At 50.2% G+C, this 26049-nt stretch overlaps 1 protein-coding gene across 2 annotated transcripts; it reads right to left on the bottom strand.

The window, feature by feature from the left end:
- Nucleotides 1-2796: 2796 nt before the first annotated feature.
- Nucleotides 2797-25634, bottom strand: WDR45B (WD repeat domain 45B). 2 transcript variants are annotated; one of them, XM_025859774.2, is made up of 10 exons: nt 25434-25633; nt 19261-19335; nt 14547-14648; nt 10776-10863; nt 9629-9723; nt 7076-7266; nt 6401-6486; nt 5407-5508; nt 4539-4660; nt 2797-4141 (listed from the first exon to the last, which is right to left on the bottom strand). In XM_025859774.2, the coding sequence occupies exons 1-10, from the start codon at nt 25498-25500 to the stop codon at nt 4035-4037; spliced, it is 1035 nt and encodes a 344-aa protein (XP_025715559.1). In that variant the 5' UTR covers nt 25501-25633; the 3' UTR covers nt 2797-4034. The 2 variants fall into 2 exon arrangements, with proteins under 2 accessions (XP_025715559.1, XP_073742232.1); XM_073886131.1 differs by lacking the exon at nt 19261-19335 and having other exon boundaries at nt 25434-25634.
- Nucleotides 25635-26049: the final 415 nt, after the last annotated feature.

Raw genomic sequence — 26049 nt, 5'->3', positions numbered from 1 at the left:
GCGCTGTCATTTACAAATAACCACGTATGGACATGAGCGCATTCACGTGCCACCATATGAAGAGATGATGGAGAGAAAATACTGATTAAATCCTCACACACTCTGTCCCGCAGCACTTGAGAATCATTGTTTTTTTTTATTTTTAAAGATTTTATTTATTTATTAATGAGAAAGAGAGAGAGAGAGAAGCAGAGGGAGAAGCAGGCTCCCGCTGAGCAGGGAGCCCGATGCGGGACTCGATCCCAGGACCCTGGGATCATGACCTGAGCCGAATGCCACCAAAATACTTTTATTTTAGGCTATTATTCCAGATGCTTTAAAGTCCATTTGGAAGAAAAAATGCTTCGTATTAGCAAAGCCACATAACCAGAACTTTGTTCTTCATTAAGTAGTATTCCAAGTCAGTGGATCAATTGATAAATGGCATTACAATAGGCCAACTGCATAGTTTTTCTTCCAAACTGGAACACTTTGAAGAGTGCTAAAATGCTAAGCCACAGGACACCAGATCAGGGCTGCCTGAGGTGTGAGCAGTGCCTGAGTCTGTGCTGCAGGAAGGCAAGACCCTTGCCTCGTTACACGCTTGGGAATCGCTTTCAATGAGTGAGCTGTGAAAACAAAGCCCATGAACAGTGCCCAACGAAACGTGCGGCTCTTCGTAATCATGAGCCAATACCAGAAACAATAAACACTCGAGATACAGACACAGCTGAGCAGAAACCCTCGAACTGAAATAAACACCGAGTAGAAAAAAGGACGGGGTAATTATTGAAAAAGTCCTTACAAACAGACAAAACACCAACAGAGAAACAGGGAAAGACCTGAATAAGCCGTTGACAGGCTAAATGCAGATGGCCAGCAAAGGTGTTCCAAAATGTTCCACCGGCCCAGACTGGAGACCTTTTTTCTCCACTGAAGATTACAGCGCCTGTGCTTGGAACCCAGTCCTGGTGAGAGGCTGTGAGGAGGCCAATGCTGGGCAGACACACTGACAGAATCACAGCAGGGAGGGTGGCAGATGCATCTGACAGGTGTGCAGATGTGTGCACGAGGATTAGTTTCCCAAAGGTTTATAATAGCAAAAAATACAAATTAGTATCTTTGGGCAACTGAGGTATGTCCCAACATGTTCATGAGTTTTAAAAAGCTGAACAGTCACGATAATGCTGCTGAAAATGAACCACCTCATCCCAGAAGGCAGAGGCTTTCCAGGAGTGGCCTTCTCCGGAAGGGGCAGCTCAGGGCAATTCTGCTTCCGACTGTTGATTCTCTCTGTTCTTTCCTACTTTACGACTCTGTGAACTTTGTAAGCATTCTCTGATCCATTTCGAGGATCAGAATTTCAGTACAAGTTCCCCAAGTGTTGTCGTCGATCCAATGCCTGTTACAGAAAGAACGGAAGGGAGGTCAGGGGCCCACCTCACGAAACCATCTCTGGTACCTACAAGTCTGGTGAGGAGGTCTGGCCGCAGGAGCCGCGGAGGGCCGGTGACTGGTGGCAGAGCGGGGAGTGGGCTCCTGGTGCTCTGGTATCACCTGCGGGCCCAGAGGGGCGAAGGGCTCCTGAGAAGGATGCACCCTAACGGGACAGCTGAACCTGGAGGGTGAAGAGGCTTCAGGGTGCTGAGGCGACTCTGTCTCCCCGTGGCGTGAAGGAAGGGCTGGTATGGAGGGCTGGGGACGGCTCCCCGTCTGTCAGAGAACTGACAGAACAGCCCAGGGAGCGGTGCCATCCCAGGCAGTAACTGCATGTTGACACTGACACCTGGTGCCCAGCTCAGCTGCCGAGCGGGGGCCCCCGGAGGGAGAACTTGTGTGTCTGCGTCCCCCCGATGCCCTGCTCAGGGCCAGCAGGACTCAGCCATGCGAGGGGACAGAGATGGCGGCCCCGGCTTCCAGGAAGCCCCTCTCAGAGCTTCGAATCAATGGTTACGTTCGGAGAACGGTGTTTGGCTCTGCTCTACACGAGCCCTCAGAAGGTTCGCCGGACAGTGCACCCATGCCGGGGACACGGCTCCCTCCGCCACCTCCCTAGAGGGGAGAATCAAGATCACAGGCACGGGCCTGGGTGGGTGCACGGTGTCTGATGGCCTCAGCCTTCCAGGCCCTCGACGCGCTGCACCAGATGGCGAGTGGGGCCTTCTCCATCCCAAGGGGGAAGCTCCAGGGCACACACCAGAGCCCCTTGCAGGACTACGTGGCTCTGCAGCTGCCAAGTCCAGTGCCCCTGGGCAAGGGCTCCCACCCTCCATGTTCTGTCACTTTACGGAGGCGGCGAGGTCGCACCCGGCGCGGCGGAGCCAGGACCATGCTCTCACCCTGGACTCTAACAGGGCATGCCGGAACACTGCTGGGTTTCCGGGTACCGCCTCTCTGCGCCTTCCCCGCCAGCCCTACCAGCAGTTTCCGCGCGTGGCGGCAGCCGTGCTTTCTTACACAACTTCCTGGTTTGATGTAGAGCTGGATACACTAGAGGGACTGTATTTGGGGAAAACAAACTAGTAATGGTACGAATGTGAAGGGTCCCCCCAGGCCCCGATGCATGGTGAGCGCTCACATTTTAGATGACCACAACACTGGCCAGGCACGGGGCAGGACACAGGCGCCACCACGCCAGCACAGCGTGCCCAACGGAGATACACAGCGCTAGCGAACCGCACGCCCTTCAGCCCTGCTCACAGGCGGACGCCAACCCCGGGCCCCCACCCCCCACACAGGCAGCCCGAAATCTGGCAGATTCCAAAACTAGGGTTTGGTTTTGTAACACACAATTCTTTTCCCTTGACGGATACAGAGTACAACAAAATTAGTCACTTTTATTTAAAAGAAACATTACAAATAAGTGCAAAATTAAATTTCATGATTAAATACACACAAAAGTAACATGCATACTTTATACTGAAATCCACATACAAAGTTAGTTGATTACATGACAGTGAGAGAGAACTGGCAGAACCAGGAGGGGCCGCCGCAGACTTTCAATGTTTACAACCTGAAATCAAAACCATACAATTAGGCTTCTGTAAAGGGAATTTAAGAAAACTGAATACGTACCTCTGGGAGTACTAACAACATAGAGCCCATAACCTGTTTTAGTCACCGATGCTAGAAAACGTTATCATGTGCCTTCCCTTCTCAGAATGCTAGTGAGAGCGGCTCTGAGCAACGACGGGGCGCGGTGGGCTGAGGCTTCCCGCTCCTGCCTGGACGTCGGGCCCGGCCGCTGCGGTGCCCAACCGTTCGCTCCACATCCTCTAAATTAAGTGACCGTCTCCATGTTACTCTGGCTCCCTACACACAAGGGGGAAACTGAGGAGACCCACGGGGCACACGAAGCGCTCTGCTCGCCGCAGGTGATGCCAACAGCTCCGACACACAGACGGGGACAGCTGTGCCACAGGCCCGCCACAGGCCCAGGGAGACCAGGACGCCGGCTCGCAGGGAGATGCCCACGCTAGGCTCTCTGACACGCTGTCTCTTTGCGTCATGTTCAGAGGGGAGAAGGAATTCCTTTCTCCTTTTCTAAGGCAAGCTGCTGGTATTGTTCTATTTAAAAATCTGGTGTAATGTAAGAACTCACATTGACACGTTTGTTCATTTCCCCATTGCAGACTCAGCAAAAATGATGGAATCTATTGCCAAAACAAATTTCAGTTTGTCCATCCTTTTGTCAACCCAGTCCCTACGTGTGTACGGAGCCCCCAGGCGCACGGGCGGGGCGCAGGTGGGAGGGCAGAAGCTAGCGTCAAAGCTGAACTAAAGATTGCAGGCCAGCAGTCGGGCCTGGGTGGCTCAGAGCCACTGAGCGTCTACACTGCCTTGATGATGATTTGTCCTTTAATACTGGAAATGGGAAGCCCTGCTCAAGAAAACAGACAACCATAGAATGGCTTCAGGACCAAGGTCCCTGGGCAGTCCTCCAGCTGCTGACCCACGAGGCCCAAGGGCACCGGCACCCGCCCCAGGAGTCTGAAGGGCACACGCAGCGCTTCGGGGGTGGCCGGCTGTGGGTGCTGGTTGCACTCCCGGTGGAGTCACAGCTTGTCATCGGTCATTTCTAGAAACTGTGCGTAGACATCCCGGATGCACTCCCCCTTGGGGTTGAATAGGAATTTGTAGTAGCTGCCGTCTGCACAAATCGCTGAGACAGAAGGAGACCATTTTACTCACGTTGTCTCTCCCCTCAACGTCAACAGCAAGCAGACCTCACTGAGCTGAACTGTAAATGGCCTCACTCCGGGCAGCGACCCAGAGTGAACATGGGTGACAAGGGACCGCCCCCCATTCCTAACTGAGCGCACGCATGGCCAGGAACCCCGACTGCTCTGGAGTGGTGCATGTATTCAACTTATGTGTGGAGGGGAAAAACCCTGTCTGGTCACCAGTTCGAACACCAAACGACATGCCCCCACAACTTCCTGGGAAACCCCGGAGGGCAGGGGGCTGACGTCACCCCTCATGGCTGTGCAGACCCCCGAGTGGATCCCATGGGCCCCCAGGAGAGCGAGCACAGGGCCGCCAGCTCAAGGACCACTTACCAATGACGGCATTTGGCTCTGTTCCAAAGGCACAGATGCACGGAGAGCCTGAGGGAACCTGAAACTTGGAAAAACTCCACTTGGAACTGAAGTACTTTGGAAGAAAACTAGCTGAGGCCAGACTGGGGGGGGGGGGGGGGGGGAGAAAAGGCAGTTACGTCTCCATAACAAAGGTGAAATAACACAGCTCTCTTTCATTTGGCCTGAGCCCAGATGCTTCAAATTCTGTATTTCCTTTCAATTTTATTTCTCACATGAAAAAAACAAAGTGCTTAAAATGGCTTTATGGTAACCCCAGAAACCACCAGCACCAGAAGAGGCACAGGTTTCTACTGTGACTAAATTATTTTGCTAAACACGGCAAACATGAGGACAGGCACTGGGGTTCAGGTCCGAGTCCTAAATCCCAGGAAAGCTGACTGGATCCTAATCAGACTCTGTCTAGAGCTAAAGACGAGGCCAATAATGATGCCCGTTTTCGCATCAGATCTGTGGACCCTTGAGCAAGGAACAGGTGAGGGACACCAACCCCCTGCATTCGAAATTCCGTGTGTAACTACTGACACCCCAAAAATTTAACTCAGGGCCTGTTAACCAATAACAAATGATCAATTCACACCTATTCTGTACATTTTATGTACCACACATCCCATATTCTTACAAGAAAGCTAGAGAAAAGAAAATTCTAAGGAAGAGAAAAATATACTCACGGCACTACAATGTACCACGTCTCCGTGGCCTGTGGATGTCACTCCTGTGCCGTGTGAGGGTCAGCCGTGCCTTGTCACACAATCCAATGAGTGACTGTGACTTTACACCGAATGTGCCTGAAGGAGGGGCTTAGTCCTCTTAACTCTGGGAAACCTACCTAGACTGTTTATTCCTTTTTGGATCTTCGGCAGCAAAAATGTGCACTGTGCCGTGGTCACTGGACACGCAGATGAGGGAAGCGTCCGGATTGAAGTTAATGCTGCAGAGAAATCAGATGAAGCTCTGGTTTCCTGTGGATGCAGAGGAGCCCGGCCCCCAACAGTAGCACCACGCCGCTATGTGAGCTGCCGCCTCAAACCTTGGCCTTCTCGAATTCCAGACAGCAATTGTTAGCACCACCACCCTCCATTAATCAGCCTGCAGTGCTCTCCATGGAACCTGAGGGTCCACACTGGGGAACAACCCAGCGTGCCACAGCAGGGCCCCTCCCTGGGTACACTGATAAGGCTGGGTGCCAGGGAGGGCAAGGGACTTCCTGTGGCCCCACCCTGAAGCTCTGGGGGCCCTGAGGCCACCTCTACATGCCAAACTCCTCCCCTCCAATGCCCTTGGCCCCTGGAGGTGCAGGCTGCCCTTTGGAGGTGGGCATCACTGGGGCTGGGCAGGCCCCCACTCTGGCTGGAGGGGCCCTGAGAGTAGACACAGAGGAGAGCCCCCACGGGGCTCCACAAGCACATTCACTAAACGCCTATGTTAATTACATGTTTATCACACAGATCCAAATGCCAAGAATGAAACCCCGCCCAAGCAGGGGGTCCACCACGGCAGGGCTGCAGACCCCGAGTGATTACAGATGAGCTAACAAGGTCTCTGGTGTTTGCCTTAAGATACCACAGAAAAATCAGCTGGAGGAACAGTGGAGAAGAAATAAAACTGGCAAGTACTAACAAACATGGAGGCAGGGTCAATGGTAGTTAATTACATTCTCTTTAACTTTCGTATGTGTTCCCATAATAACAATCTAAAGTTAGTCATAATAAAACAAGCTGACACCTGACTCTCTACAGCTGGTAGGGGCCCTGATTCTCCCTCAGTCACACAAGCCCCGTTTGACTCAGTCACTCGGGGCACATGGCGGGGGTGCTTCTTACCAATAAATATTGGCTGCTTGAGATCCTCTTCGTAGTTCCTGGATTAAATGCCCTGATGAAGTATCAAATATTCTTATAAGGGTCCCCTTTGAAAAACAGTGAAGTGTTTTATTATCATTCACAACTTTTTAGTTTTTTGAAACGAGTATTATAGTCACAAACCCATCAGTCCATACAACCCCTTCCCAACTCACCCACATCATCTAAAACTCAACTTTTCCCTCCGCTGTAGCCGAGAGTTAAGGTGGTGGCTCTCTGGCCCAACAGCACTGGGTAGGAGCCAAACCCCTGGGTGCCAGCCCTCCACTAACCCCCTGCACCTACTGCCCCAGCGGATGCCTCAGAGAACCCACAGCCTGTATGGATGTGTTCCTGGGGGCTTGTCAGTTCTCTGTCCAGAGCAATGACATCTTCATTGTAACTCCCATGGCCGGTTAGAAAAAAGCACAGTGATTCTATTCTGCTGCCAAAAAGATGAGGCTTCACCAAGTAAAATGACTTTTCAACTGTCTATGTCAACTATGACGTGATTACCAAGAGAAGGTGGCCAAGAACCCGTGAGGAGTCAGAACCCACAGGGAAGGGCTGGTTCTCCGCGGGGCCCGCACGCTAAGTCCTCGGGAGCGCAAGGGCCCTTGCGAGGGCGGCCGGGGCAGGTGTGCAGCTGTCACTTACTTTCTCAGATGCGGTTGCAATTCTTGTCCCCTGCAGGTTGAGAGCAATGCAGCTCAGGACGCCCTCGTGGGCTGGAATGTCCACGGGCGGCTTCTCGGTGCTGGCCAGGTCCACGAGCTGCACGTGGCCTGTGTGTGTGCCCGGGAAGGCCAGGAGGGAGTTGTTACTGTTGGGGCACAGGACGCAGAGGCCTGATCGGAGATGGAGAGAACCCATCAAGCACTCACGACTGTCTAAAAGCCTCTGCCTCACCCAAACAAAACCTATTCTCTGTCCTCTAGCTCACGAGAAAAAAAAATAACTTACTCATGTGTTTTCATTTTTTTTTTAAAGATTTTATTTCTTTATCTTAGAGACAGAGAGGGAGAGAGAGATCGTGCAGGGTGGGGGGCAGAGGGAGGTGGACTCCATGCTGAGCCCAAAGCCCAACGTGGGGCTCGATCCCATGAGTCTGAGCTCACAACCTGAGCCGAAACCAAGAGCTGGATGCTGAACTAACTGAGCCACCCAGGTGCCCCTAGGGTTTTCATTTATATCAGAATCACATCTTTTCATTATAAAAGGTATTAGAAGGCCAGACAAGCCTAAGTCCTGGGAGACTGAGCCCGCCTCACAACTGGAAACATCCACTGTCACATATCCGCCTTCCATGGTGCCAGCCACTAAGAATACAAAATTGTGAAATACAAACACTCCATTAACAACTGCACACAAAACCCCAAATACTTAGGAATAAATTTGACAGTGCCTGCATAAGACAGTGGACCACAGTGTAGAAGGAAACCAAAGTTCTGATGGATGGAGAGCTGATCTGCGCTGACCTACTGTGGTCACAGCTGGAGTGTACTTTGCCTGCAGGTCAGTGTGGTCACGATCCAAGTCTTTCTGCAGGCTTTATGAAATAGCAGACAAGCTGACACTAGACATCCTAAGGAAAGGCAAGGTCCTAGAATAGCCAAAAATTTTTTGTAAGGTAAGAACATTAGAGAACTGTTACACTACCTAATTTTAAGAATTATTTTAAAGCTCTTGATACCAAAGCAGTACGGTATTGATATAAGGACATATCACTGGAACAGAACAAAGAGTCCAGAAAAATCTTACACTTACTTGATTAAAAAAAAAAAAAAAAGGTACCAAGATAATTCATTGCAGAAAAAAATAGTCAGATATTCATAAAGAAAAATACAAATCTGGGCCTTTGTCTCACGCCATACACAAAAAAATAGATTAAAGACCTAACTTAAGATCTAAAGCTTCTAGAAGAACACGTAAAAGAAAATCTTTGTTTTGCAAAAAACCACAGACCAACTGAAAATATCTGCAAAAGTGATAGACAGAGGGCCTTATCTAGAATATACAAAGAATTCTTATAAGTCAGTGAGAAGATACAGTTAAAGGAGGAAAAGACGTGAAGACACCTCATAAAAGATGTTTGAATGGCAACAAGCACATGACAAGATGCTCAACACCGCCAGTCCTCAGAGAAATGCAAACGAAACCCCAGGGACATACTAGTCCCAAGGCAACACCCCACGTTCAGAAGAGTGACAATACCAAGTGCTGGGGCAGGAATGTGCTGCCATCCAGCTCTCCTAGGTCACCCACTGATGGGGGTGCAAGAAGACACCGCCATTTTGGAAAACATTTGTGAGTATTTTATAAACGTGGATACATCACGACAATATGATCCAGCAGATGTGCTCCTCAGTATTCACCCAAGAGAAATAAAACAATTCCTCCAGGCAAAGATGTGTCTGTGAACATTCATAGCAGCTTCTGTTCATAACGGTCCAAATACTGGAGTGCATAAACAATTTGGTATATCCATACTATACAGTATTACTTAGCAATAAAAACGAGAAAAGAATATATACGTAACACATGGAGGAACCTAAGAAATATTAAGCTAAGAGAAAGACCGCAAAACTTGAAGGCCAGGTGGGGAAAGGGGCCACCTGGAACTCTTTTCCACTGTGGGGGTAGTTTTCACGGCTGTTTACAATGACTAAATATACCGAATATAGTTAAAATGAGTGAGTTTTATGTATATTACAGCTCAATAAAGCTAGAAGAAAAACACTAAAAATTTTAAAAAGAAATTAAGATGCTATAATGAGGAACAAAGTCACATGCAATCCTTGCTCCGAAGAAAAAGGGAATGAAACCCCTCAGCACTCAGTGAACACACACAATTCCAGCGTCACCCAAGGAGCTCCTGAATGGCTGACGATGACAGGGGGAAAGTTCCCTCATTTCGCCCTCCCCCCCGGGGTGGGTGGGGGGGTCTCAGCCACTCCCTGGCAGACCAGGTGCTGGCGTGAGCAATGTGGCCTGGAGAGCTCGCCCAGGAGCAGGTGGAGAGCAGCTAAAGGGCAGAGGAGGAAGAACGAGAAGGTTGTCTCCATCCGAGTCAGTGAGTCTCAGGACCCATCTGACCGCGGCAGTGCCACTCAGACAGAGACCTGCCACAGAGGAGGGCACCCGGCACTGGTCTCCACCTGGACGGAACGTCCAAGAGCCAACTTCCATCGTTACTCCTCTGCAGCTTACCTTTAGGGTTATAGCAGGTTTCAAAGACATGCAACTGATGGGGATTATGTGTGAACGTAAACACCTTAATCATTGAGTCCAAAACAACCACAATTCTGCAAAGAAAAAAAAACACAATCAGAACTCCTATTCCCAAAAGCAAAACTCAAGCATTTTGTGATTTTTGTTCTTATTATTTTGAAACTTAGAAACAGTCCAAACAGCACAGGCAGAAGGATCATTCTTGAATCAGAGCCCCACAAAGGCAAGGTCTCTGGAGGTCACCCATGAGCCCCTGGGGGTGTGGCAGGCACTGATGGACAAGCAACTCTCACCTGCACACCTGGGTACAGGCTGACTAATGGACCTTCCTGGGGTTTAAGAACACTTTCATCTAGAATAAGAACCGAGTACATGGAGCAGAAAATAAAGAAATTTTCTTTATATACCACTTTTAGGTATGTCTGGATAATTTAGAAATGTGGGAAACTGGAAAGTCCTTGGATCTGGCTCCAGGATTTGATTAGGGGCCCCTAAATAATCAACATTGCCGGAAGTCACAAACCTAAGAATGCAGGTATGACAGTCCCCTATTCACACCCACCTTGTTCAGCATCTTTGCCCCTTCCACAGCTGAGTATAAGATGTAAATCACACCAAATTAAGATCCAAATTAACAAAACTCTATCTTGCTGAACGTACTGGTAAAAACTTGTTCTCCTGAACACCACGCTAGCAACGGCCGAGAGAAGCCTGCTACGTTCGAGAGGTAACAGCAATGCCACCTTCTGACTAAGGAGTCTCCATATCTTCCTTTATCCTCCAGCTGGGAACATTTACTGAGGCAGCGCGTGGCAAAGCTGGACTGAGAGTGAGGGAGGCTCACCCCTTGTGTCCTCAGCGGGAACCTGCTGGTTGGGGACCATCCCCTGAAGGACTGAGGACCACCGGGCGCTGCTGCCAGAAACATCCACTGACGAACTGCTTCTAAACGGTCCGTGAAAGCCCATAAAACTCACACCTTCTTTGCAGCAATACAGAGAATCCCATGTCCTTTGGGTCATAAACTACAATCATCACATCTGAAGATGATTTTCCCAAACATGTTTCTTCCTTCAATATGAAAGTGTTTCAGCCGTCTTCAGACAAACTTAGATAGCAAACCTACCGATCTCGCCGCAGCTTGACTGCTTTGACTTCTGTAGAAAATTCTATTTCAATAACAGTCTTCTTCTTCAGGTCATCCCAGATCATCACTGAAATTTCAGAGAGAGCTTATGGGCACAACAATACACAGCCTGTGGGGGCACAACAATACACGGCCTGTGGGGCCTCGCAGAAGGGTCCTGACCAGGTGGAGCGATTGCTCTCGCACTGCCCAGTCTCAGACCCAAGGGACACATGCAGCCCACCACTCGCAACGCTGTCTCTGAGAGCAGAGCACTCACCTGCTCCCTCCTCACTCTTCCCTTCCAGTACCCCAGCCCAGTCTCCCCCTAACACCCCCCCCACACACACACCTTTCTGCCAACCTTGCCTAGTTGTCAGGCAAACTTCTCCCCACCCCTCTTTCCTTGGTTTCGCCTGCCTGAGCCAAATGCAAGCCTAACCACAACTACTGCTGGAGTGTTAGAGACACACCTGGATCAAGAAAAGAGAGGCTTCAGTTTTAATGGATTAAAAAACCAGGGCTAGGGATTACTCTCAACCCCAGCCCGAATGTTCTTGCTCTTCTTCGGTCTCACTTGGCTGCTCACACTGCAGTACTTTATGAAGCATTAACAGTCTGCATCCCAAGGGCTGAGAAAATTGACAGATAACCTTTGAGGATGAGGGGACAGCGAGCAGCACTGAGCTGGGGAGAGGCGTGGGGGCGTGTGGTATCCAAGCATCTTCTATCTTCTGCATCTTTCTCTTACAAAGCTGTCTAGGAAGAGTGTGAGGTGAGGGAAAATAAGCTTCCTCAGCAGGTCATGGGCCAGGTGACCAAGATGGAAGGCAATGAATGTCTCCCCTAAAGGTCCTGACACCATGACCACCACGAGTCCTGGAGGTGAGATTTAGGGGTAAGTTTTGCCAGAATGGACTCAGTGGCCTCAATTTCAAATCAAAAGATAACAACACCTAAGAGAACTACCAAACTTTTACTTTTATAAAATTATTTACTATTGAAGAGATTAAAACTTATAACCATTCAAAAATGAAGCAGAGAATTCTGTTGTTATGCCTTTAAAATGCCATCTGTTTGATAAATCTCTTCATTTCCAAGTCCCCAAAGCGGTCTAGCACGTTGGTAAGTGCGACAGAACCTCAGTCCACAGTCACCTCACTGAAATAATAACCTTCTGGGCAAAGGACATGTACACTCTTGAACTTGTAAAGCAGTTCAAAAGTAAACTTTCTCTGGTTCTGCAACCTAACACCAAAAAATCTGCAATTCAAAACAAATGTAAACTGGCCCAATCCAGACAGAATCCCAAAGATGAGCCACGTCAAGGGTGTCACAAATCCAAGTGAACTCTATTTTCAGAAATTTCTGGAAACAGCCTGGTGGAGCCCCAGAGCCAGCAGCTCGAACTCTCACTCACAAAAGCAAAGGGACCAGACACAATGCCCCGGACAGAGAGAAAAATCCACGGACCTGGGGTGACCTTCAGCTCCCTGTGATCTCCATGGGCTGCGAGCCACCGTCCTGGTGTGCTGGAAATTCTACATGTATACCCAGGATTTGGCATGTCTGTCTTTTAATACAGTTCCTGATAGCAAAAGGTACATTCACTAATTCTGGAATTCTCCTTCTTTTGTCCTGACTCAGTAAGAAAAGGCCTTTTGGCTCTGCCTGAACAGCTTGTGCAGCCTCGGCTGGGACCTGCCTTGCTGCACTGGGATGACCGGTCTCCTCTAATCTCATTTTACTGGTTTTCACAAACCGAAGACACTAGCTTTTTCACATTTCAACACCGTGTATCTTAACTTATAACTATTAAAATATTAAAGAGTAAATTCAAGCAGCAATTTTGACATTACTGAAAAGCCACAGTGCTACAGGAGGGGCCAGCCTCTGGACTCTCTTTCCTCTTCAGTGATCAGTAACATGCTTCAAGGCAAAGGGTAACCCAGTAGCAGGACGTGTGCCCGCCCCCAAGCAGCCCAGGGAAAGGAATTTTTTTTTTTTTTTTTTTTTAAGATTCTATTTATTGGGTGCCTGGGTGGCTCAGTTGGTGAAGCGTCTGCCTTCAGCTCGGGTCATGATCCTAGAGTCCTGGGATCGAGTCCCACATCGGGCTCCCTGCTCAGCGGAGAGTCTGCTTCTCCCCCTGACCCTCCCCCTCCTCATGCTCTCTCTCTCAAATAAATAAAGGATTTTATTTCTTTATTGGGGGAGAGCACGAGTGAGTGGCAGAGGGAGACGGAGCAGACTCCCCGCGGAGCAGGGAGCCCCACATGGGGCTCGATCCCAGGACCCTGAGATCATGACCTGAGCCGAAGGCAGACGCTTGACTGAGCCACCCAGGCGCCCCAGGAAAGGAATTCTAAGTAGGCTCCATGCCCAGCATGGAACCCAGTGTGGGTCTCGAACCCACAACTCTGAGATCAAGACTCAGATGCCCAACCAACTGAGCCCCACTCCCCAGGTGCCCCCATCCCTGCACTCTGAGCATGGTGGCCTCTATGTCGCTTCTGGATGGCCTCTTTCAGAACTTATAAGCCACAGGCTCTGCTCGCCCGGGCTATGCTGGCAACGATCCAGACAGCAACCCAGGCTTTCTGCCCTTTAGCCCTGGTCGTGACAAGCTGGAGGGGTCCAGCTGCCCACACCACTGCGGGCAGTTCTGCTCCCCATCCCCACTCACACTGTCCACCAAGCTCCTCTGAGAGCTGCAAGCCGGGGCCCCAGAGCCTGCCAAGGATCATCCAGGGCTCTGCACCTTTCTGTGCTCACCTGACTCCCCTCTTTCTTTGCCCCCTTATCAGGCCTGGGCTACTCCCTGCCACAGGGTCTCAAGCAGACCTCCAGCTCATCCGCACACACAAAGGCACCTCCTGGAACCTTCCCTTCCTGCCCAACCTGGAAAGACAGCTGTCCACCTCCTCCCCACTCACTCAGGAACCTATCACCAGTGGGTCCCAACCCCACAGTCCTCCGGGGCCGCCAGGCTCACCAGCACTTGACGCAGATAATCCCACTTACTTCTCTCTCCCTACCCCTCCCTGTGAATAAGGGCACCCATCTCTGCCATCCGCGGTCTCACACGCTGCTTTTAGACTAGAACGTTCCTAAGCCAGGACCGGACTGCCTCACCTGGTATTCAAAGTCCCTGGATCTGTCCTCACCCATCTCTGCCATCCACCTCCACCTCCTCTGGTGTTCTACCTGCTTTCACAGACACCCGGGTTCACAGGTGTGACGTGTATACACACTGTGGTTGGTAAAGTTTTTGTTTCTCCCTTTAAAAGCCAGACGTTTTACACCACCATCTCTCCGAACACAGACTTACACACACATACCAAAAACAGTATTCTTAAACCTAGAGCTGACATGGTTTTTTGTTCTATGTGGCAACCAAATCAATGTTTCTGTGAGTCAATGACTCTTTGTAGAAAAATAATCTTCCTATACCTTGCTTTAAAATGAACACATAACATTTACGATACCAACCCACAGTTGAATACTCAGAACAAATGGGGTCCAGAGGCATGGCACGCCCCGTTTGGCCAACATTAACTGAAAAGCACGTGCTTTATGTTGATGGGAACAGGTGACCCTTGCCGCACTTTTTCTCCTGGGAACAGCAGGGACAAGACGTCAGTGACTGGTCCTTCGTACGCCACAGGGGCCACAGGGAAGAGCGAATGGAGCCGCAGACACCAAGACACTCTACAAAGTTCCAGACATCATAATATGGAAGGCATGATCATTAAGCCACCACCACTTTACCTTTGTTGGGGGGGTATTTCGGCTTTTTCCCACCACCGACTAAAGCTAAATAGTTGCAGCGAAATAACATTTCAACATGGCCGACTCCTCCTTCCAGAAATTCTGAAATGATATTGAAAAAAAGTTAGTATGTATGTTTTGCAATTTAAATACAGAAAAAAAGGGAAAGGTAACACTCAGCATTTGACTTTTATCGGCGATCTGTACCTGACTACCATCAGCAATGAGACTGCCAGCTGGCTAGGAAAGAGAAAGAGCCGAGGGCTTTGGACCACCCTCAGCAGCCCGTCCTCATGAGCTGTGTTCCCAGGTATAAATGCTGAGCACCCAGCACCCTAAAAAGCCAACGTACCAAAATGTATGAAAACTCCTATTTTAAGGGGTAGCAAAATCACCAAGCTCTAAGAAAGCATGCTAAATGCTTTAATATAAAAGCAGAGTTCATCACTTTAAATACCTCTTCCACTGGCTTGAAAACACTCAAAAATGTTGGTGAATTACGTTAAGCACCTGGGTGGCTCAGCTGGTGAAGGATCTGCCTTTGGCTCAGGTCGTGATCCCAGGGTCCTGGGATCGAGCCCCTACATGGGGCTCCCTGCTTGGCGGGGAGCCTGCTTCTCCCTCTGCCTCTCTCTCTGCCCCTCCCCTGCTTGTGCTCTCCCTCACTCTCAAATCTAAAAAAGAAGTCACACATGGATTTTCAACTGCGGGGGTGGGTGTGTGTGTGCGCGCTCCGTTCAGGGTCAAAAGCAATGTATTTATACAAGCATCTGGGGTCTTCCAATTTTTTTCGTTCAGATAAAATCCCTTAGGGCGCCTGGGGGGCTCAGTCGTTGGGCATCGGCCTTCGGCTCAGGTCGTGATCCCAGGGTCCTGGGATCGAGCCCCGCATCGGGCTCCCCGCTCGGTGGGAAGCCTGCTTCTCCCTCTCCCACTCGCCCTGCTTGTGTTCCCTCTCTCGCTGTGTCTCTCTCTGGTGAAAAATGAATAAAATCTTTAAAAAAAATGATAAAACCCATTAGGTATAATCGATGAATCAAACAGTATGTGCGTCTGCATAAAATGAACACATTTTCCCAAATTACCCTATAAAAAGATTCTACCAACCTAAACTGTACCACCGAGGTTAAGAAACAGGCCTTGAAAGAGTCTCCTTCTGCACAGCGAAACCAAAGCTACATGCGAACGTGGTACCACCTCCCCTCATGACAACCTGCTCACTCCCTTCCACCTCACACGCTTCCCCGTTCTCTCTAGTCCCTCCACCTGGGACATGCTGGGGTGAGCACAGGAGCATGAAGCCTGTTGCACAAAACGAGGATCAAGGCCCCCAACATACCGTTATGTCAGGTAGGCTGCTGGACTGGTAACATCAGGAATTGCACACGACAGGTCACCTCTTTTTCCAGATACTTGGTGTGCCCCACGAAGGACCTGCCTGTCTTATTCATGACTGTATCCCCAGCGCCAGCACAGCAGCAGACGCTGGAGGCACCGACCACTACCCAGTGGGCTCAGGAACACACAGCCCTCACCTGCGCTCCACCTCAGTCATGTGCTGCTCTTTCTCGGTCTCTGTGTCCCCTCTACTTCCCCACATATGGCTGCCAATGTCACATGTGTGAGCGCTGGTCATGTGGAGGGAAACGCGGGTGACACGGAAGACGGGAACACCTGCGAACCCCTCTGCCCGCCTTGCAGGCTAGGCTAGCTGACTGAGCAGGGGCTGTACGAGTTCTAATCACCTCTGCACTGCGGAAGAGTTTGTTTCTAAATGAAAAGGGAAATTAACTTTTTATGAGTATTCCTTGTTTCTATAATCACTGGATATCGTATTTTATTTAAACATATCATTCTTGAAACTTCTTCCTAGCACACGCTCAGATGTGAACCCAAGTCCTACACGTGGACCCCACAGGCTGCCATTGCAGGCAGTCCTCCCTGGAGCCTCACAGCTTTCTGGGAGTGGAGCAGAGCTGCATGCCCACTTCAGGTGTAAGTAAGATGGAGGACCCTCAACGCCTGGGAGGGAGTTGGGAGAACGCTGCCTCCACCGGCTCCCAGTCCTTGCCGGCAGTGGGCACACCTGGGAGAGGCAGCTCATGGCCAATCCCACCTACTCAGTGCCACAGTCACACTGGAGGTAACAGGGCCGACAGCCCAGATCTGGGGGTGACCACGGAAATGCAGGCACACTTCCTTCCTCCTCATTTAGGAAAGCAAACCACCAAAATAAAATAGGAACAAGATCCAGCCCGTTTTCTGTCAAGTTATAAGTTGCCAGAAATTAACAGCAGACCAACCTACAAGTGCACAGGGGCGGACTGCTTAAAATATACCATCAAAAAGCACAGCACGGCCCCACCATGATCCTTTTCAAATTCACTCCAAGCTAAGCTTAGGGACAGACTGCCCCAGACCCAGTTAGGCTGAGCAGCAAGAGGAAACAACACTTGCTCTCAGCATGACGATGGCAAACCCTTCTGGAACTTAGACTTTTAAAGCCTTCTAGTCTAACGTATTTTTTTTTTTTTAGATTATTTATGAGAGAGAGAGAGAGAGAGAGAGAGAGAGAGAGAGAGAGCGCGCGAGCGCACAAGCAAGGAGCGAGGGGCTCGGGCAGAGGGAGAAGCAGACTCCTGGCCGAGCAGGGAGCCCGACACGGGGCTGGATCCCAGGACCCCGAGACCATGACCTAAGCTGAAGGCAGACGCTCAACCGACGAGCCACCCAGGCGTCCTAACGTATTTTTTGAAAAAATCCTGAATTTGTTATAAACATATCATTAATTAGGAAATAGCTGTCAATATATTGCTAATGATTCAACCGGAAACTAAGCCTGTTAACTCCTAAATTTCTAGGTCACTTTATTTATTTATTTAAAGATTTTATTTATTTATTTGACACAGAGACACAGCAAGAGAGGGAACACAAGCAGGGGGGGCGGGAAGGAGAAGCAGCTCCCCGCTGAGCAGGGAGCCCGATGCGGGGCTCGATCCCAGGACCCTGGGACCATGACCTGAGCCGAAGGCAGACGCTTAACCACTGAGCCACCCAGGTGCCCCGACCCTATTTTATTTATTTGTCAGAGAGAAGGAGAGCACAGCAGGGGCAGCGGCAGGCAGAGGGAGAAGCAGGCTCCCCACTGAGCAGGAGCCCCATGTGGGACTCGATCCCAGGACTCTGGGATTATGACCCGAGTCGAAGGCAGACACTTAACCAACTGAGCCAACCAGGCATCCCTCTAGGTCACTTTAAATAAAAAGTATTTGCAAGTCAAATTGTTTCAAAGTATTTTGTCACTATTTATCCATATAAAACAGAGTTGTCTTAATTCACTAAGCAACCAAAAAACAAATAAAAGGCAGATTCTCAGAAGACTGATAGGAGACTCCCATCATGGCCTGAACCACTCACTGACCCACTCTCTAAGAGCACACGGCTGCTGGACTGATAGATTATGAAGGCACAAGCTTACACAGCACTTAATATGTGTGCCAGGCACTAATCTATGTGTTTTAAGCATTCTAATTCACTGATCTTCACGATAATCTTAAGAGGCAGACAGTTATCACCTCCCTTTTACACAAAAAGTGAGGCCAAGAGAAGGTGAGGAACTTCCCCAAGGTCACATAGCAGCCTGGTAAGGGGCAGAGTCAGATTCCACCCAAACAATGTGGGCCAAGAATCTGAGCCCTTAACTGCCAGCTACACTGTCTCTAATAAATGCAAGTTACACACCTCAATTTACAAAGTCAACTCCTAGATGTAAAGCATCACTTCCTGTTTTATACACCAGGGCTGTTGTACAAAGACTGCACTTGACAAAGGGGTTTCACTGTCAAAACATTTCTTAAAGTCCCTGATGCTGGGTTATTAGTTGTGACAACGGAAGGGGGCTGTTCAGTGGAGCACCGGGATGCAGTAACTTCCTCTTACAGAAGGAAACAGTTCCAGCATCAGAAAATATAACTGTGCACTGAATAAAAACCAAAACCACAACTGCAGGAAGAAAAAGGATGTTTCTCATTTTCTATGATTTATCTGAGATTTATTCATCTGTTGGCAGTGCTTGATTCTCCCAGCAAGTAAAGAGAGCAGGAGACACCAAAAGTGTAAGAAAAATACCTTGGGGGAAAAGTAAATTGAAAACAATTTTACCTGTAAAATTTACCAATTTTTCCTGTCAAATGGCAAAAGGATCACCATTATTTTAGTATTATCAATAGAAGTCCTGATTCCACTTAAGAAGCTTTTGAAAACTTGCATTCTCCGAAAACATAACTTAAGACACTGAAATATGTAAACAGAACTACAATTTATTGCTACAGATAATATTTTCTAAGTGGTCATTTATCAAGAGTCAAGAGTCCCATATACTGAATTAAACCCATCACTTGAGTTCTCTACAACTTCACATTCAGCAGGGAGAGAGAGAATGGCCTGCACCACTGCCCCGTGTTCTCCCATGGCAGCTAGCGAGAACTGAAGAGACGGCAGAGACACATGACGCTTCAAAGTTCACATCCACCGGAGAAATCAGACCCGGGCCATGCCCACTGGATCACCCCTGCTCCCCGTCTAGGCCAGCAGAGGGCCATGAACCTATTTACTTCTCAAAACCAGGACCCCGCCCCCCACAACTGTGAGATAAAATGTAGATTCTTTGAAGTCTGGAAAAAGGGAGAAACTATGAAATGTCAACTACTCTTACCTTGTTTCTCTTTTTCTTTTAGTGGATCGGTGTTATAGACTCGGAATCCGTTTTCCATCCCACAGGCAAAGCATCCTTAAGTGTGAAAGCGAGAGAGAGAGACACACACACACACATTAATCCACAGTGGGATCTCAGCTAAGGGCCTCAGGGCCCAGAAGAGCCAAAACAAGGGGTCTGGAGAAAGCAGTCTTTCCTGAGAGCTCTTGCAGATGCTTGGACAACACGGGTGTGGTCTGCTCAGCCACAACCACCCTCCTCAGGGCTGCTATTAAATGAGGTGCATATCCCGGCACAATGTTTTTGGTCATCTAATGTGGAAAAGAGCCTTTGGAGCCACTCCAACTTCCTCCTGCAGGGCCTTTCTCTGGCATTCCTGAAGACCAGCTGTGCCTGAACTTCATTCCACGAGAGGGGTTCACCAGCTACCTCCACAAGCCATTCTGCCACTGCACATTTCCCTCAACATCTGCCTTTTGCTAACACTCACCACTGGCTCCCCGATTCCTAACACATCTCTCGAGTGCTGTCAGACACCAAGATCTGGAGAGGCAATGACAGAACAAAAAAGTCCATGCCTTCTGGAGGACGGCTGTGAGCCAGCAATCTCAGCAAGTGTGGACACAGCAGACCGGGGTGGGAAGGGGCGGGGAAGGGCTGCTGCAGGATGGCCTTCCAGAAAGTGGCCTGAGGTCTCCCATGACCTCCTCCCACTGTAAACAAGCCTAACCTTGAAACCTCTGTCACAGTCACACACCAGGTTGTTAATGGTCCAATTAACATCCACCAGAACAGCCAAAATGGTGGAAAGCACCAAGCGTAAAGCAGGTTTGGAGGCATGGGAACTCTGAACCTGCTGGTGGATGGTGAACCGGTGCCACCACCCTGGAGCTCTGTTTGCTTCATCTACTACAGCTGCAGCTCTAGCCCTCAGTGCATAGGCCTCACAGAGATGCTCGCCACGACACGCATTACGATGGTCACGGCAGCGCTCTTACACCCTAACAGCCAGCAACTGGGAACCCACCCAAATGCCCCCCAATGGCAGACTGAATTAATTTTGATATAGTCACACAGAAAACCACTGTGCATCAATGAGAATAATCTACAACAATATTCGGCAATATGGAGAATGTTCCACAAACGTGATGTTGAATAAAAAAGCCAGGAACAAAAATAAACTACAGACACAGGCAAAACGAATTCACACAATGGAAGTTAGACCGGACTGTGGCCACGACCTGAAGGAGCACCGCGCGGCCAGATGTGCTGTTTCTTCACCTGGCTGCTGCTGGAAGGTGTGTTCAGGTTGGAAAACTCATCAAGCTGAACACTTAGGGCTTGTGCGCTTTTCTGTAAGTACAGCATACTTCAATAAAAAGAAGGACACGTATTACAAACACCAAAGGTTGGCAACCACTCTCCAAGAAGTCTAGGCATCATCCTTGCTATGTTCACACAACTTTTTCCCACAGAGGAAGCCCCAGCCCAGCAGCTGGGGACCCCACAGGGCCCTGGGCTGGCTGGTGGGGCAGCAACGGGGCCCTGGACTCCCTGGGGGGAATCTCTCCTATACACAGGCACACCTTATTCCATGTTGCTTCACAGGCCCCGTGCTTCGTCCAGTCGAGGGTCTGTGGCAGCCCTGCCTCCACCAAGTCTATCAGCACCATTCTTCACAGCGTTTGCTCACTCATGTCTCTGTGTTACATTCCGGTAATTCTAGCAAGATTTCCAACTTTTCCATTAGTATATTTGTTACAGTGATCTGTGATTAGTGATTATAACTCACTGAAAACTCAGATGGTAGCTAACATTTTTTAGCAATGAACGATTTCTTAATTAAGGTATGTACCGGGGCGCCTGGGTGGCTCAGTAGGTTGGGCGTCTGCCTTTGACTCAGGTCATGATCCCAGGGTCCTGGGATCAAGTCCTGTGTCGGGCTCCTCACTCAACGGGGAGCCTGCTTCTCCCTCTCCCTCTGCCTGCCACTCCCCCTGCTTGTGCGCTCTCTCGGAAATAAAGAAAATCTTTTTTTTTTTTTAAGATTTTATTTATTTGAGAGAAAGAGGGAGAGTGCGTGTGTGCACATACATGAGCAGGGGGAAGGGGAAAAGGAGGGGAAGAGGGAGAAGGAGACGGACAAGCAGACCACCTGCTGAGTGTGGAGTCTGATGCGGGGCTCGATCCCAGAACCCTGAGATCATGACCTGAGCGGAAGTCAGACGCTTAACTGGCTGAGCCAGCCAGGCGCCCCAGAATCTTAAAAAAAAAAATTAAAGTACGTACATTTTTCTTTAGACATAATGCCATTACACCCTTAACACACTGCAGTATAGTATAAACATAACTTTTACACGCACTGAGAAATAAAAATATTCATTTGACTCACTTTATTGTGATAGTCTCTAGTACAGTGGTCTGGAACCAAACCGGCAGTGTCTCTGAGGTGTGTGTGTAGAGACTACTCACATACAGCCCACATGCAAATACTACCACCCCGCACCCCCTTTCCCCGTAGCTACAGTGAAGTGGGCCAAGGACAGGTGTCTGTGGCCTCAGGTCTTGGTCCAGGCAGGATAAGCAAGTATACAGAGAAAGGGTACATACTCAAAAATTTGAGTTTCCTGAGGGAATAGGAAAAAAAAAATAGGCAGCTAAATTATAGTAATGTACATTTCAACACTTAAGAGTCTTGACGACCATCATGCAAACTATTTTTAGAAGATAAAAGTCTGAACATGTGAGCAGATGTCCTTTTAAAAATGATTTCTTGTACATCTGAAACAAATGTAACATTATGTGTCAACTAATTTCAACTAAAAAATTTTATTTTTTTTAAGATTTTATTTATTTATTTATTTGAGAGAGAGAGAGAGAGAGAGAGAGAAACAGCCTAAGAGGGGAGAGGGTCAGAGGGAGAAGCAGGCTCCCCACTGAGCCGGGAGCCCGATGTGGGACTCGATCCCAGGACTCCAGGATCATGACCTGAGCTGAAGGCAGTCGCTTAACCAACGGAGCCACCGGGGCGCCCTCAACTAAAAAATTTTAAAAATAAAGAATGATTCTTAGGGGCGCCTGGGTGGCTCAGTCAGTTAAGTGTCTGCCTTCAGCTCAGGTCATGATCTCAGGGTCCTGGGATGGAGCCCTGTACTGGGCTCCCTGCTCAGCGGGAAGTCTGCTTCTCCTTCTCCCTCTGCCTGCCACCCCTCCCCCCCCGCTTATGCCCTCTCTCTCTCAAATAAATAAAATCTTAAAAACAAACAAACAATGATTTCTAAGCAAAAGTTGCAATGAGTGTTAAAAATACTGAAGAGGGGCGCCTGGGTGGCTCAATCAGTTGTGTGTCCAACTCTTGGTTTCAGCTCAGGTCATGATCTCAGGGTCATGAGTGTCCACAGGGCTCCCCACTCAGCAGGAAGTCAGCTTGGGGTTCTCCCTTTCCCTCTGCACCCCCAGCCCTGGCTTGTGCGCGCATGCGCACTCTCTCTCAAATTTAAAAAACGCTGAGTAGAAATTAAAAATCAGTATAAGTAAAAACAAAATGTAATAAATTCAATCATCTAGCATAAATTTATAGAGAATTTAACCTAAGGGTAATCAGAAGTTTAAGTATAAAAGCATATTTTTTTCCTTCAAAAACACTTTACCTACAATTTGTTAAAACGAAACGAGCTGGGCTTACAGAAGGGTATTTTTCAGACAATGGAAATATGGCCTTTTAAGAGCCACAGCTGTATCTTATTTTATTTATTTCTTGAGAGAGGGAGAAGATCCCAAGCAGGCTCTGCTGGATCTCATGACCCCGAGACCACCACCCAAGCCAAAACCAAGAGTCGCATGCCCAACCGACCGAACCACCCAGATGCCCCACAGAGCTGTATTTTAAAAACAATCTTTGATAAAATCTTTATAAAAATATAATAATCTCCACTGGTTTCTTAAATAATCAGCATCATTATGAGCCCTGAATACTGTACTGAAACTTAATTCAAAGATTCCTCACTCAGGGCGCCTGGGTGGCTCAGTTGGTTGGGCGACTGCCTTCGGCTCGGGTCATGATCCTGGAGTCCCGGGATCGAGTCCCGCATCGGGCTCCCTGCCCAGCGGGGAGTCTGCTTCTCCCTCTGACCCTCCCCCCTCTCATGTGCTCGCTCTCTCTCTCTCTCTCATTCTCGCTCTCTCAAATAAATAAATAAAATCTTTAAAAAAAAAAAAAAAAGATTCCTCACTCAGCATCAAGGCAGGTATCATAAGAACGAATCTCTTGCATTAAGTGACTTCGAGTCACTTGCGTTTGTAAACACAAAAGGTATCACAAGTTTTTATAGTTACTTCTCCCCTCCCTTACTACCAGCTAGCCATCTCTTTTTCCACTGAAAACATATATTTTTTAAAGATTTTATTTATTTATTTATTTATGGGGGGGGGACAACAGAGGCAGAAGCAGACTCCCCACCAAGCAGGGAGCTCAACTCAGGACTCCATCCCAGGACCCCGGGATCATGACCTGAGACAAAGGCAGATACTTAACCGACTGAGCCAACCAGGCGTCCCTGAAAACATATTTCTTAAGGAGTTGTTATATCACTGTTAATTCCTTAAAGAGCTTTCAATTATTATCAAACCCATTAAAAAACCTACTGCCGTCCTCTGGTAATCAAACCCCAAAACGTCCAGCCACATAATTGCCCAATGTCCAACATCTGGCCCCAAACTCACACCTCACTCATAAATACGTCTCCCACAATCCCCGCAGTCCGGCCCAACCAAAACCACCTTCCGTGGCTCAGCCCACGGCACTCCCCGCGGCTGCCACCTCCTCCGAGAACCCGTCCCTGACCTCAAAGGCCGGAAGGAAACTTGCCCTCCTCCAACTACATGAAAACCTCCTCATCTTGGCATGTGCCTCTTTCCACCTGCCACCTCGTTCTCTCCTATGATCAACACCCGTGGGCAGCTTTAACCCTTCAGAGCCCAGCACCAAGTAAGCACGCCAACCACAGCGAGGCAACCGCTGCACTAGTTAAAACTACCTGCACAAACGCGCGACCCACAGCACTACTCGGACGCTCTTCAAAAACAAAACTTCCAAAGCGACCACGTAAGAGCTCTTCAAGCCTGTCCCCGAACAGCAGCTGTCACCGCCCTCCTCCCCAGTGCGGAGGCAGCTCTGCGCCCCGGTCCTCCCCGCCCCTCCCGCCCCGCCCCTCCCGCATCCTGCTGGCTTTCCCGGACGTGGCTCCACGAGCCGTTTAAATCACCCTGGGACCTCAGCTGGATTCCAAAACGGGAAAATAAAATGCCATTCCCCCCAATGGCATACTCAATAGTCAAGTCCTTAGAGCTCCTCTGATTTCACCAAACAAGAAGAAAAAACGCCAAGGGAGTCCAGTGACACTCTCTCACTAAGACCAACGCAACAGGCGAGGACCTACACCCAACCAGGTCAGCAGGCCTGCAGGACTCGTCAATAAAAAGTCTAAGTACGCGGCTGAAAAGAAACTCGTGTTTTTCAACTCAACTAGAGCTTATCCGCCGAAGATCCTAAACGGGTACAGGAAAAAAAGTGGAGTTTCGAAGCTGACCCCAGTATAAGCCGTGGGGAAAAATCCGATTATCGTCGAATCCGGTGGGAGCCCCCGGAGGAGGGCGGACCGAGTGGGTGCAGCCGTCGGCCCGGAGCTCCAGAAAAGTCCGGAGGCGAGGGACCCGCCCCGACCTCGGCGCACGCCCCCCGCCCGGAGTGCGAGCGGCGCCGGCAGGGCCGCGGCGCGAGGCCAGGACAAAACTGGGGGTGGCACGGTCAAGGGCCGCCTCGGGGGGAGGGTGGGGTGGAAGGTGTCGGGGGGCGCCGGGGAGGGACCAGGCCGGGTCGGGGGGCGCCGGGGGAGGGACCAGGCCGGGTCGGGGGGCGCCGGGGGGAGGGGCCGGGTCGGGGGGCGTCCGGGGAGGGACCAGGCCGGGTCGGAGGGCGCCGGGGGAGGGACCAGGCCGGGTCGGGGGGCGCCGGGGGGGGGGCCGCGGCGGGGGGCGGCGGGGGAGGGACCAGGCCGCGTCGGGGGGCGCCGGGGGAGGGGCCGCGTCGGGGGGCGTCGGCCGAGGGCTGGCCCGGTCGGGGGGCTCCGGAAGAGGCCGGGTCGGGGCCCGGGCGCGCGCAGGGGCGCCCTCACCGTGGTCCTGGTTGAAGCCGGCATAGAGCAGCCCGTTGCCGTGGGGGTTACACGGCAGGAGGTTCATGGCGCCGCCGCGAAGGTCCGCCGCTCCTCAGCGCCGCATGCCCTCTGGGAGGCCGGGCGCCGGGGTCCCGTCTGTCCGGCGGAGGCCGCCGCCGCGCCGGAAGCGAGGGGCGGACGTGCGTGCGCGCGCAGCCAGGGAGCCGCGGAGCGCCGAGCGCATCCACCTGGGCCCGGCCAGGGTGGTGAGGGAGCGCCGAGAACGTCACGTGCGCAGGGGCGGGGCCGTGTCGGAGGCGGGGCCTGTGCGGAGGGAGGCGGGCTTGGGGAAGAGGGGAGGGGCCTGGCGGCAGGGTGGCGGGGCGGGTCTGGGGGCGGAGAACCACCTACGGGTCCGAGGAGACTGGAGGGCAACCTACCCGGGACCCGGGGCGATTCAAAGAAGCAACCGCGCCCCACCCCGGCCCCTCGCGAGCACGCAGGGCCCACAGCCCCATATATAACTAGAGCCCCCCCAGGAATCATATAAATTGAGAGACTTTTTCTTATTTTTAATTGATTGAAAAGATCAGCATTTAAAATAGTAACAATGTATTATAGGGTTTTTATGATA

This window comes from Callorhinus ursinus, unplaced genomic scaffold (assembly GCF_003265705.2).
Source record: "Callorhinus ursinus isolate GAN/ISIS: 27379988/994484 unplaced genomic scaffold, GSC_fseal_2.0 scaffold68, whole genome shotgun sequence".
NCBI classification, from domain to species: domain Eukaryota; kingdom Metazoa; phylum Chordata; class Mammalia; order Carnivora; family Otariidae; genus Callorhinus; species Callorhinus ursinus.
The sequence above is the reverse complement of the archived record's forward strand: the minus strand, read 5'-3'. Positions and strand labels throughout refer to the sequence as shown.